General features: G+C 26.6%; 3 protein-coding genes across 5 annotated transcripts; all 3 read right to left on the bottom strand.

Moving 5' to 3' along the window:
- Nucleotides 1–33: 33 nt before the first annotated feature.
- Nucleotides 34–1699, bottom strand: LOC122860669. Its single transcript, XM_044164581.1, has 3 exons — nucleotides 1530–1699; nucleotides 824–1447; nucleotides 34–540 (listed from the first exon to the last, which is right to left on the bottom strand). The coding sequence occupies exons 2-3, from the start codon at nucleotides 1070–1072 to the stop codon at nucleotides 34–36; spliced, it is 756 nt and encodes a 251-aa protein (XP_044020516.1). The 5' UTR covers nucleotides 1073–1447; nucleotides 1530–1699.
- Nucleotides 1700–1976: 277 nt separating this feature from the next.
- On the bottom strand, nucleotides 1977–7368 carry LOC122852217 (probable serine/threonine-protein kinase clkA). Of its 3 annotated transcripts, none has more exons than XM_044151873.1 (8): nucleotides 7113–7368; nucleotides 5467–5513; nucleotides 5219–5355; nucleotides 4895–5110; nucleotides 4119–4783; nucleotides 3861–4036; nucleotides 3598–3787; nucleotides 1977–3263 (listed from the first exon to the last, which is right to left on the bottom strand). In XM_044151873.1, the coding sequence occupies exons 2-8, from the start codon at nucleotides 5501–5503 to the stop codon at nucleotides 2567–2569; spliced, it is 2118 nt and encodes a 705-aa protein (XP_044007808.1). In that variant the 5' UTR covers nucleotides 5504–5513; nucleotides 7113–7368; the 3' UTR covers nucleotides 1977–2566. The 3 variants fall into 3 exon arrangements, with proteins under 3 accessions (XP_044007808.1, XP_044007827.1, XP_044007816.1); XM_044151892.1 differs by having other exon boundaries at nucleotides 1977–3260; XM_044151881.1 differs by lacking the exon at nucleotides 7113–7368 and adding an exon at nucleotides 6582–6806.
- A 910-nt stretch (nucleotides 7369–8278) lies between these two features.
- LOC122852404 (methylcrotonoyl-CoA carboxylase beta chain, mitochondrial) lies at nucleotides 8279–12519 on the bottom strand. Its single transcript, XM_044152182.1, has 7 exons — nucleotides 11595–12519; nucleotides 10633–10886; nucleotides 10349–10559; nucleotides 10070–10278; nucleotides 9562–9983; nucleotides 8851–8985; nucleotides 8279–8777 (listed from the first exon to the last, which is right to left on the bottom strand). Exons 1-7 carry the CDS (start codon nucleotides 11700–11702, stop codon nucleotides 8437–8439), a joined length of 1680 nt encoding a protein of 559 aa, XP_044008117.1. The 5' UTR covers nucleotides 11703–12519; the 3' UTR covers nucleotides 8279–8436.
- Nucleotides 12520–12550: the final 31 nt, after the last annotated feature.

Below are 12550 nucleotides of genomic sequence, written 5' to 3'. Positions count from 1 at the left end.
TTTATATATTTTTTGATATTTATAATATTAAAATTACCAAAGAACATCTTCGTGAAACTTGACAATTGAAGACAAAAATTTTTGCGTATTCTTGTTATTGTTATCGTTAGGAATTGATACAAGTTTTTGATGAATTTCTTTGAATCTTGCACAACAATATAATATACACCAAACATATGAAAATTCACTTGCACTAGTGCAACCCAAAACAACAGTTATAATAATTTCATGTACATAAGAAATAGCGTAAAAAATTCTTGAATGTTTCCAATCCCAAGGATAATAAACATTGAATGGTAAAGTTCGATTTTCTTCTAATAAAGGACCAGCAAGATATCCAATTGATAAAAATATTGCTATTCCATAAAATCCAAAACATATGAAACTTGCTAATTTCATATAACTTTTAAAATAAATATTTGTTATTGAATTTTTATCTAAATTTTCTAAACAATATTCTAGTTTAATAGATAATTTAGCTAAATTTTTTTTGTGTGATCGATAGATACATAATTTTCCAAATGATATTATTAACTGCATCTAAAAAAAATATGTTTACATAAATTAAAATTTTCAAAGTAACATTATAAAATAATTGTAAACTTATTCGATTAAATTTTATTCGAAATTTTTTATTTTTATAAAAAAATTTCCCGAAGAAAACGCATTGGTAGATTTTGTAAATTTTGTCAGGCAATGCAAGACAGTGTCCAGCTTGTCTTTAAAAAATTCTCAACATGGGCCAAGCATTTTTCTTACTAAAATTTTCGAATCGAAAAAATCTTTTAATATTAAAAATATTCTTATTGTATTGTTGTTTTACCATCGGTCCAATACTTTCAGCTGCTGAATTAAAATCCGTTAATTTTAAACACATTATACCCATCAAAATAAATTGCAAAAGAGCTGAAAAACTAACACTAAAAAAATGAATTGAATCTATATATTTCTTATGGGTCAAATTATTCTTTGTAACCGGCCAAATGGCAACTACTTTTAAGAGTATTTTAGTAAAACTCCAAAAATAATTAATTTGTGTAAGCTTGATATTTTTGTTCATAATATCTTTCATTGCAATGACTCAAATAATAATTTATTATAAATTGAAAAATATTTTTCGTGCCAAGATTTATGTCTACAAATGCACTTAGTCAATATTAAATATTTATATGTACAAATCAAAACTCTCCCCATGAGCTATAAAAAATTGAGTATTTTTTTTTTGCATAATATAGTATTAAAAGTATCGACCGATATTAGTTACCACAAAGTACAATATATAATTCAAATAATATCGTATGCAAATAGGTTTACTTGGTCCATGTTTATATTTTGTTTTATTTTTCGACTCCTCACTTGCAAAACAAAACGTTCACGTGTTGAATTCTCACATAAATTTTTTAGTAGAATATTGGCAAATAAACATTTCAGCTGTGAGAAATATGAGCTGCAAAAAAAAAAATAGATATATAAATTGTTCGATATTAGTGAATACATTTGAAATAAAAAATAAACTTGTGTACATTTACCGTTAGACTCTAGTGGAAAAAAAATTAAAGAAGATCCTATTGTGTCTCGTAATAATTAAAATTCAAACTTTATTTAATCATCACTAGATTGCAGACCTTTTGATTGATAGTTGTAGTGGCTGAAGATCAAATAAAATCATTAGTAAATTATCAAGTTCAATAGTACAATTAAAATTTTATGAACGATCACATATTTATTTAATGAATGTATACTTCATTTTATCATGTACAAAACTTAAATATATTATCATTATATAAAATAAAGTGAATATAATAACATGGGCTTGTAATTCTAAAACATTTTTCGTTAAAAATAACTCTAAATTTAGAACTATTAACTAGCATGGAGTATTTTCCACAAAAAAAAAAAAAAGTTCTTTACGTGATCGTACGATAAAAAAGATTGAAATGAAATAAAAAAAAATCAGTAAATGACAAATTGTTTTTTTTTTTTTTGTTTATCTAACGTAACTACAAAACTGTTGAAATTTATGTACAGAACAAATTAATAAGTCTAGCAAAACATATTAGATTTAATCACGTTTAGACACGTTTTACAACATGATTACACATTTTCATTGATTTTGAATGACGTTTAAAAAGTTATAAAATAATAAAAATAATATTCATAAAATAACTGGAAGAATTATATACTAGTTTCTATCAAACTTCAAGGTTTTCCGTAGACTATTTTTAGCATTCACATAATAATTTGTCACTTGATAGGAGTAAAACAATAAACCTCCAATTATAACTTTAAAGTTTGATAAAAAAAAAATCTCGTTTATGACTGATCAAAGTACATGAGTTTATAAATGATGAACAAGGTTTTTACTTTTTGTTCTGATATTATTTTTGTTTACACAAATAATCCTTGATTTTCACGTTGAAAATTTTTAATTTTTAATTTTCATTACAATTTTAAAATAACTTTTTATCAATATTTTTGCTGAAGAATGTTTAATTCAGCACTCTAATTATAAAATATATTTAATCAGAATTTTAACAATCAAACTTTAGTAATTAAAAAAAGAAATTTATCGTGATTCAATAAAAGGTATATAATTTGGAGTTGATTCTTTTTTTTTTCTAGCTAATAATATTGAATTATCATGTTCACTTGCTTTTCCACCTACAAGGCATAAACCTCTTGGACTATTGTATCTTCCTCGTGATGGAAGAAATGTTTTTTTAATACCTGATCGTTTATTATTTCTCTGTACATATTGATCATCAAAAATAAGTGACTCATTTTGTGATTCATCAGAGTTTTTATTATCCTGAGATTGTTTTGCATTCTCGATGATATCACGATAATCATAATGGCTATCATTGTTATTTTCATGATCAGGGCAATCTTTATTACTATTATTATTATCATTATTGTAATTATTAATATTATAATTATCATTATTATTATTAATATTATATTGATTTTGTTGAATTTTTGTTTTTGTTGTTCTTTCATCTTGTAGATGTTGAGATTTTGGAATAACAAAAGATGTGTTTAAATTAGTTGAAACTGAAGAACGATCTACACTTTCTTGTTCTTGAATTTCTCTTACAAAATTAGGAAGACTTGGAGAAGTTTTAGGAATTAATTCGAGTTCTTCTTCGTTATAAGATAAAGATCCATTATTGTTGCCATGAATAATATCTGGATAATTACGTGATTGATCAGAATAAGCCGTGGGACTTCTTTCATTACCATTTTTTGCATTGTATTGAATCCTTCTAAAATAAAAATTAATATATCAGTCTTAATATAAGGTTTTATATCATAATAATATTGATCAATTATGTTTTGTAATATAAAATTTTATATGTATATGCATTGTGAAAATTTTAATAAGCCAGATATTATATTAGATGTAGCTATGAATGGCTTTTGTTATATCAGACTGTGTGAGCAATAAATTCCTAGACATAATTTGGCATATGAGTCATAAGTCATAAATCATGAGCTACAAGATATAAGAGACAAAAGTAAAATCATAATATAATATTTGATAGCAACTTTTTTTTTTTTCATGTGGCTTTATTCTTTGAGTTGTGTACGTTACCTTACCTGGGTCGCACTTCACGTTCTCCATCACGTGATGAATAAATTCGATCACGATGATTACGTTCATGATCACGATAAGGTTTTCGTTGTCTCATTGGTCGACGTACAGGCATTTCTTCTATGCCATCTTCATCATAATCATCCATTGATGGTGTTGATGGAACTGCTGGTTCAGTGGTTGTTTTTCGAGTATCTAAAATATTACAATTATTAGAAATAAAATCAACTCATCAAGACAAATTTTAGATAGAAAATAATTGACTTGCCAGATGATAACAGTTGAGTCGTTTTGTATGCAAATCTGTCTTTTTCTGATAAAGGAACTGGTCTTCGTATTTTTGATGGTATTCTTGGTCTTGAATAGACAGATGTATTTGGAGCTGTAGGTTTATTTGAAGAATCAGAGCTTCCAACTATTGGTTCCTCTTCATCGTAGTCATTTCTATAATTAAAAAAGTAATCAATATTTATTAGCTTGTGCCATGAGAAATAAAGCATCATTAAAATAATAATTTTCAAATTACTTTTTTTCTTGTGATGGGACTGTAACTGGAGCTCGTCCAAAATCTTTAATTGGTCGAGCATTGCTTGAAAATTCTTTCCTAGTGTTTCGATTTGAAAACCTCTCATTTGGAACATTGGACCCGAAATCTTTGTAATCTCTTGCTGGCTCTCTTCGGGGAATATCACGATCTCGATTATTTCTGTCTCGATCTCGATCTTGAAAATCTTGATTTCTATCACGATTATGATCACGTTCACGTTCCCTCATATAAGTTCGATCATCATATTCATGATTATTACGTCTTTCATAATTAGTACGCATTCTTGGTTGTTCATACTCGTCATCGTAATATTCTTCTTCATAATAATCATAAGATGGTCGCCTTCTGTAAGGTCTTCTTCGACGATATGGTCGTGAGCCTTCCATTGATGCTATTGTTACTTGATTTGTTGGTGTAGTAACTTGTGTTTTTACAGTTGTTGGTGCTAAAGTTGTCGTTGTTGTTGTTGATGATGTTGTTGTTGAGGCAGCTTGATAAAGAACATCATTACGATACCAGTATTTTTTTGAATTAACACAATCAACTTCTGATACAAAATGACAAATGAAATTTTTTTGATCAAATGCTGTAAAATTTGCGCATAGAAAATCGTAGCGTGTTCCAAAAAGACAATGATGATACACCTGAAAAAATAATAATTAAAATGCTTTTTATTATAAGTTTCTATCTGGAATTACTATGCTAAATTCATCTGACTAGTTTTTTAACTTAAATAATCATTAAAATAATATTACCTGGCATTTATGTGGAACACTTGCGTAAAATCCATCATGAAGCCCGTCACACGCAAATTTAATATCTGCTGGAATACTATTATAAAATGGATATTCACTTAAATTATATCCATTCAATTCTCTTGGCAAATTAGGATCCCAAACATAATCAATTTGTGGAATACCAGTGAGAGTGCGTTTGGTTGTACCATTTATTTCGTTGGCAATTGTTGATACCTATTAATAAAAGTTCAATAATTTAAATGATAATTTAATTGGGACTATTCTTTTTTTCTACTTTCGCTTGTTAAATTTTTTTGATCGGTTTTTTTGATAAATATCTACCTCGTCAATATTGTCTCCATCGTTGATCTCTTCTTCTTCCTCGGGTACCTCAGTTGTAGTTGTGCTGGTTGTTGTTACTTTTACTTTAGTTCTTGATCCTTTCAAAGCATTTGATACTGTCAAGACTAATAGTATTCCTAAAAATATTATATATACATGAGGCAATATAGTTGGAAGTATGAAAATATATGATTTTTTTTTGACAATTTTTCTAAAATCGTTTGCTTTATTACAAGTATAATATTTACCGTACGATATCAGCAGCAAAGATTTCTTCGGCAGCATTTTTAAGGATCTAAATAAAAATTAAAGAAAAATATATTTTTTAATTTTCTTAGAGTATCTTTAGGTAAACTTTTTGAGTCGCTTGTAAAGAATTTAAATTTTTATTTATTGATCACTACTATATCAGATCTATTAAAAACTTGGGGAAAGTGTTTATTTCTCACACAGATGTTGATATGAGATGTTACTTTTTGCAGCTATTTCTTTTCTCCAAATTTCCACTATAAAAGCTTTGCAAAGAAATATACTTAGTGGTTGTGGGGAAATATTAAACTCAGTATGAATTGTTTAACAAGTGCGTGACGACTCACATCACCTTCGACTTGTCTTCGCCTCCCCGGTGACGAATATTGTACCTTCAAACTTATTTTCGCTAACCAGTTCTATCTAACTAATACGATACACGCACTCAAGGTTTTTGTGAGACTAATACTTGGCAAAAAATTAGTGCAAAATTAAGTCTCAATTCACTGTGTAATTTTATTGATACATATATTCTGTAATTGATTTTTGCACATCACTATTACACTCTTTCGCTAAATATTTTTAATTTAAATTCTTTCATAGATCACTAACTCTATGTTCAATAATAATTTCAAAATAATAAAAAAATAACATTGAAAATTATTATTATTATTATTATTACACGCAATTGTTGCAATGTTGCACAATGACAACGTTACAGTGCAAGAAATTTGGTAGCTGGTGTCACGGAATCACAGTGCCCATTTTGTGCTTTTACTTATTCGAATATTCACAATGCTATTCCACAAAAAAAATTCCAAAAAAAAAACTGCCTCAACAGATGATACGTGAATAAAAAAATAATGACGCAATTGAAAAGTTTTAATCAAATATTTTAATTTTTAAAAATTAAATATATGATATGCATTGAAATAATTTAATTCATCTATAAACATTTTCTTTTTCATCTACAGAATATTCATTTAATTTATAAAAATAAAATTTCGTTTTACTATATATATTTTTCGTGCATTAACATTGAAAAATAATTTTATTTTTTTATTTTACTGACTGATTGAGAAATAACTGTAATGGCGGTGAATTATCTGCTTACCATCTGGCTGTTTAAAAATGTCAAATGAATATGATATTCAAAAGAGAGTGTATGGTTCGTTGCTAAACTACTGATTGTAATTTTGTGTCTCGATGTATAAGCAGTATAGTTATTTACTTGAAAAAAATAAATAATAATTTTTCGGTATATTAAATATATTTGTCAATCAATATAGAAAGTTTGGAATGTTCCAATGATCTAAGAATGAATTAATTTTTGCATTTAATAAATTTGATTACGAAAATATCATACAGTTTTTATTTATTAATGCAATAAAATTGTAATCTATATTTTTTTCTTTATAATTTCATTGTATTTGTTTTATTACTTTTATTGACTTTCTAATTGTTAGAGTATGAAGTTAGCTATTATAAATATTATACATTAAAACAATGAATAATGAAATCAGTTTTTTTATAATTTAAATCTCATTTAAATAAAAGTTTTCTCTACTCCTTCACTAAAGCTACTGAGTTCACATATATTATTGATATTATTTGTCCACAATTATTATCCGGCAATTATACTCACACTTGTTGCAAAAATACCCATAAACACTTGAAAAAAAAAATATATATTATAAAAAAAATCACATGAAACACAATTGTTTAATTAAAATATACATGAAAAAAATAAAATTCTATTCATGTTATGTGTTATTTATATTTTTTTATAAAAAAAAATTTCTTTGTTTTGTATTTTAAAAGTTTAAGAAATTATTAAATGCCTGTCCAACCTTAAGTGGAATGGCTTAGGTACTGGCGTTAGTAGAAGTGGAAATCACCATTGGGCTGTCGTTAATTTTACTTCAAGACTTTCTACAACAAGGCTTGAGTTAACAAGTGGGGATAAGACCCACATAGCCATTAAGAATATGGTAATTGTATTCCATCATATATTTTTTGCTTCGTTGAATAAGATATTTATATATATATTTTTTTCTTCATTAAATAGCGAGTCATTATTTTATTTGTATTAATAATTAAAAATATAATATAAATATTTATTATATTTTAAAAATTTCATATTAAAATTATAATATAAAAATTATTATATTGTAAAATTATATTGCTAAAAAATATAATAATATATCAGCATGAAAAAAATGATATTCATACGTATACATTCGTTGGTTATTTGATGTCTGGTGGAATTGTTAGTTATATAGGGAAAAAACCTGTTTCATATATAATTCGAAAAAAAAATTCCTGAATTTATTTACTTTTTTTTTTTTTTCTTCCACTTGTATCCTTTCAATGCACTTGGAATTTTCCATAAATAAATTTTTGACTGATTTAAATTGCAATTTAAATTGGACAATTTTATTATTGATATTTTGTATTATTTAAAATAATATTTTATTATTATTATAATACATTATATAATTTTGAAAACTATTATATAAAAATAATCAATATGTTAATAAAAAAAAAATATATTTCAAGATTATTTCATAATTTTTTAAATATATTATATTTTTTTTTTTTTTATTTTTCAAGATTAAAAAGATGATTATTATTTTTATCATTTTTTTACTAAAGAATTTTGTATGATTATTATTTGTGCATGAGAGAGAAACAATGATGTTTATAATACCAAATTAAGGATGTGATTTTTTATGGAAAAATGTCTTTTAATTTCTCTGGAGAAAAATAAAATAATAACATTTATATTTGACATTGACCAAGACACAGAAGTTAAAAAATGTAGGCAAACATTTTAAGAAACTTTATTGATAAAAATATAATTGTAAGTACATTTTAAAATAAATTTTTAACCAAATAAATTTTGAATTAACACGAAAAAAATAAAAATGCTCCTGGGGTATATACAGGTAGATTTTGTAGATACAAATTTACATTCTGAAAACTCCAAAATTACTTTGAGGAATTGGCGAATTGAGTGACGCTGCTAAACTCATTGCAAGGACACTTCTAGTATCAACAGGATCAATGACTCCATCATCCCATAAACGTGCACTCGAATAGTATGGACTACCCTCAACATCAAATTGTTGAATAATTGATTCTTTAAAACTAAGTTCATCTTCTTCTGTCCAATTTTTTTTGCTTCGAATATTTTTTTCTTTAGCAAGTTGACATAATACATCTGCTGCTTGTTCTCCACCCATGACAGAAGTTTTTGCATTTGGCCATGTATACATAAATCGAGGTGAAAATGATCGTCCACACATACCTGTTTAAAAAATTTCATATTTTCTCAATTTTTAAAATTTATTTTATCAATGATAGAAAAATAAATAACTCACCGTAATTTCCTGCACCATAAGATCCACCTATGACAACTGTAATTTTTGGAACTTCAGCACAAGCAACAGCAGTTACCATTTTTGCACCATTCTTAGCAATTCCACCAATTTCAGCATCACGGCCAACCATAAAACCTGTTGAAATTTTTTCATTAATGCTTGCACGATTGTTTTTAATAATGAATAAAATTTTGAGATATCTCATTAGCAATTTTGATTAAATTTACGATGCATGGCTAGAAAGTTGATCGAAGGCTAGCTAAAAATTATCATCAATTATTTAATCATTCATCAATCTGCCCAGCAATTTTTTATAAATAGGCAAATGTTCGTATTTCGTTTTGCCCGAAAAAAACGTTTTATTATCAGCAGAGACGACATGTGAAGAATGTATTTATTCGATAACTCAAAGTGAAAAAAAAAGTACAGTTCATGTACTGGGATATAGAACGTGACCGAAAATTTTGTTTAAACACGTATTAGAAAACAAAGTATTCGGGAATTTTATCAGAAACTTATATTATGATCTCAATTTCAAGCTCTAATTATTTCTCTACAGTTTTGCAAAAGCTGATACTTATTCTAAATCTTGCCACTATCATTGATGAGTCTAAACTTTGGTAATTTTGAGTTAGTAAATTTTTTTTTAAAACTGCTTATAATGTTTTTTGATAGATAAAAAAAAAATATTGATATGATAAAAATATAAACCTGTAATATTTTGTAGAAAAATAATTGGTATTTTTCGTTGAGCACATAATTGAACAAAATGTGCACCCTTTAATGCACTTTCTGAAAATAATACCCCATTATTTGCTACAATTCCTACTGAATAAGAATGTATTTTAGCAAAACCAGTTACAAGTGTTTGTCCATATTCAGCTTTGAATTCATGGAAGCGTGATCCATCAACAATCCTTGCAATAATTTCTTTGACGTCATATGTTTTTTTCAAGTCTGTTCCAACAATTCCATAAATATCATCTATATTATACTTTGGATTTTCAATTCCATATTCAATTGTATTATTTGTAGTTGGATAATTATTTGGTTTTAAAATTTCAATTATATTTCGTGCAATATGAAGACTATGTACATCGTCAATAGCAAAATGATCTGTAACACCTGACTGTCTAAAAATCAAAGCGAGTTCAATATTAATTTAGTTAGTAATATATAAAAGATTTCTTGTTGATATTTGATATCAAAAATGCCTTACTGACAATGAAGAGTAGCTCCACCAAGATTTTCAGCTGAAACTACTTCTCCAGTTGATGCTTTAACTAAAGGTGGACCTGCCAAAAAAATTGTTCCTTGTTTATCAACAATTATATTTTCATCTGCAATTGCTGGAACATAGGCACCACCAGCAGTACAACTACCCATTACAACAGCAATTTGTGATATGCCTTTAGCACTCATTTTTGCCTGAAAAAAAGTTGTACAAATGTCTGCTCGATATAAAATCAGGCATAGCTAAAAAATAGAAATAAATTACCTGATTAAAAAAAGTTTGACCAAAATGATTTTTATCTGGAAATACATCAGCTTGATGAGGCAAATTTGCACCACCACTGTCAACCAAATAAACACATGGAAGATTATTATCATTCGCAATTTCTTGTGCTCGAAGTTGTTTCTTCACTGTTATTGGATAATATGTTCCTCCTTTAACAGTGGCATCATTGGCAACAATTAAAACTTCTCTCCTATGAAAATTGAAATAATCAAAAATTAAAATAAACCAATAATAATCATGATTAGAATTAAAAATCTCATTACCCATGAACTCTTCCTATGCCAGTTATAATTCCACCAGCATGAATTTTTTCATTTCCATACATTTCATATCCAGCCAATTGTGAAAATTCTAAAAATGGTGATTCAGCATCGAGCAAAACATTAATTCTATCACGAACTAATAGTTTGCCTTTTGCAACATGGCTCTCACGTGATTTTTCATTACCACCAGTGACAATTTCTCCGACAGTTGTCGTAAGTTTATCAACCAATTTTGTCATGTCATGATAATTTTTCTGATATAAAAAAATTAATATCAACATTCTAATGTATGGAATGACAGTTTTTTTTTTATGTTTAGAAATAAGCTTAAAAAAAAAAAATAGAGTCCTTGCAGCCAAGCAGTCAAGGCAGTTATACCCGGAAAGCAATACTTGTAAGTTCGAATCCCGTCAGGGTCACTACTTGTTTTTCCAATTTTTTTCAAATAAAAATAGCAATGAATAAAATAAAAAATATTGTTTTGCGGAAATACTACTTTACAATTGATCCTTGACAACATATCTTCGAATAAAAATAAATAAATAATAATTAAACTTTCACATGTAATTTTTTTTTTTTAAACCAGCAAAGGTTGTTTTTATTTTATTTAAAAAAAATCTGTTAATATCGTTACATAATATCTAAAATTGAATTGTTTATAATTATTCATACCTGATGGTAAATGGGAAATAATTTTTTAAGTATAGAACCATCAAATAAAATGTCAGGGATCAAACAAAATTAAACAAATCCATAAGAAAGCTAAAAAGATTAAAATACTATTTCATAAATTATATATTTTTCAAAATTAGAAAGACCTTTCGTTTTCCATAAATATTACTAATTTAAAAACGAAACTTTTTTTTTGTTTATTGGACCACTGTTTTCGTTGATAGAATTCTAACGGTAACACGTCTTTTAATTTTTATAGACACTAAAAATATCAAATAAAACATTCTAACCTGGTATAACGTTGACTCGGTATCCACTTTCGATTCAATTATCGATGTGATTGATCTCGATAATATCCGAAAATTAACTAATGTATTTTCAAGTCTTCTTAGCATCATGATTAAAATAATAATCAATTACAATTTTCAATGCTTAAAGTTTTAGTCAAAATTCACTCAGTTATAAATTTATACTCTACATGAAATAATTCGCCACGTCTGAATGTTTTGGAGTATAAGGCAACAGTTTGTTTGTCAGCATACATAAATTAAAATATTTTATGCAGATGAGCATGTCGATTGATAAACTTATACAATCATTCAACGAAAAATAGAGTCCCCAGAGTTTTCTACACTTGGCAGTGCTTGGCAGATAAGCATGTCATTGTCAATGTCAAAAAATAATTTCTAATTACTTGAAAATTTTTTACAAATTTACTATGTAATTAATTTAATTTGCTTGCCTGCAAATTGTCAATTATTGATATATAAATTTTTATATATATCTAGTTAAAAAAAAAAAAAATAACCAAGTTTTTTATTAACCCGTTAAAGATATATTTCTGATTTTTCGATCTATCATAATTACATGATTAATGTCTATATATAAATATAACTGAGCATGCGCAATTTAATCATGGTTGTCGGTTTAATGTATTTGTAAGCAGCTGAGTTACGTCGCGTATCTTTCAAGCAGCATATCAAGCTACTAATTTGATAAGTTACCAGACTCACGTATCACTATTTAGGAGAGGGGAAGACTCATGTTGGCTGCCACGATATGTAACAGTGAAATAACTTTCCAGTAGTTTTTTTTTTTTTGTAATGTTATTAAAAAATAATTGTTTGCTATATATTTCCCAAAACCTGATTTTAATGACAGACTATTTAAAAAACATTCTAAACTATTATTAATATTAATATTATATTTAAATAAAATAACGAAATAGTACAAGTAATAAAAACAA

This window comes from Aphidius gifuensis, linkage group LG1 (genome assembly GCF_014905175.1).
Source record: "Aphidius gifuensis isolate YNYX2018 linkage group LG1, ASM1490517v1, whole genome shotgun sequence".
Taxonomy (NCBI): domain Eukaryota; kingdom Metazoa; phylum Arthropoda; class Insecta; order Hymenoptera; family Braconidae; genus Aphidius; species Aphidius gifuensis.
Note: the sequence above shows the minus strand (reverse complement) of the source record. Positions and strands in the feature narration are given on the sequence as shown.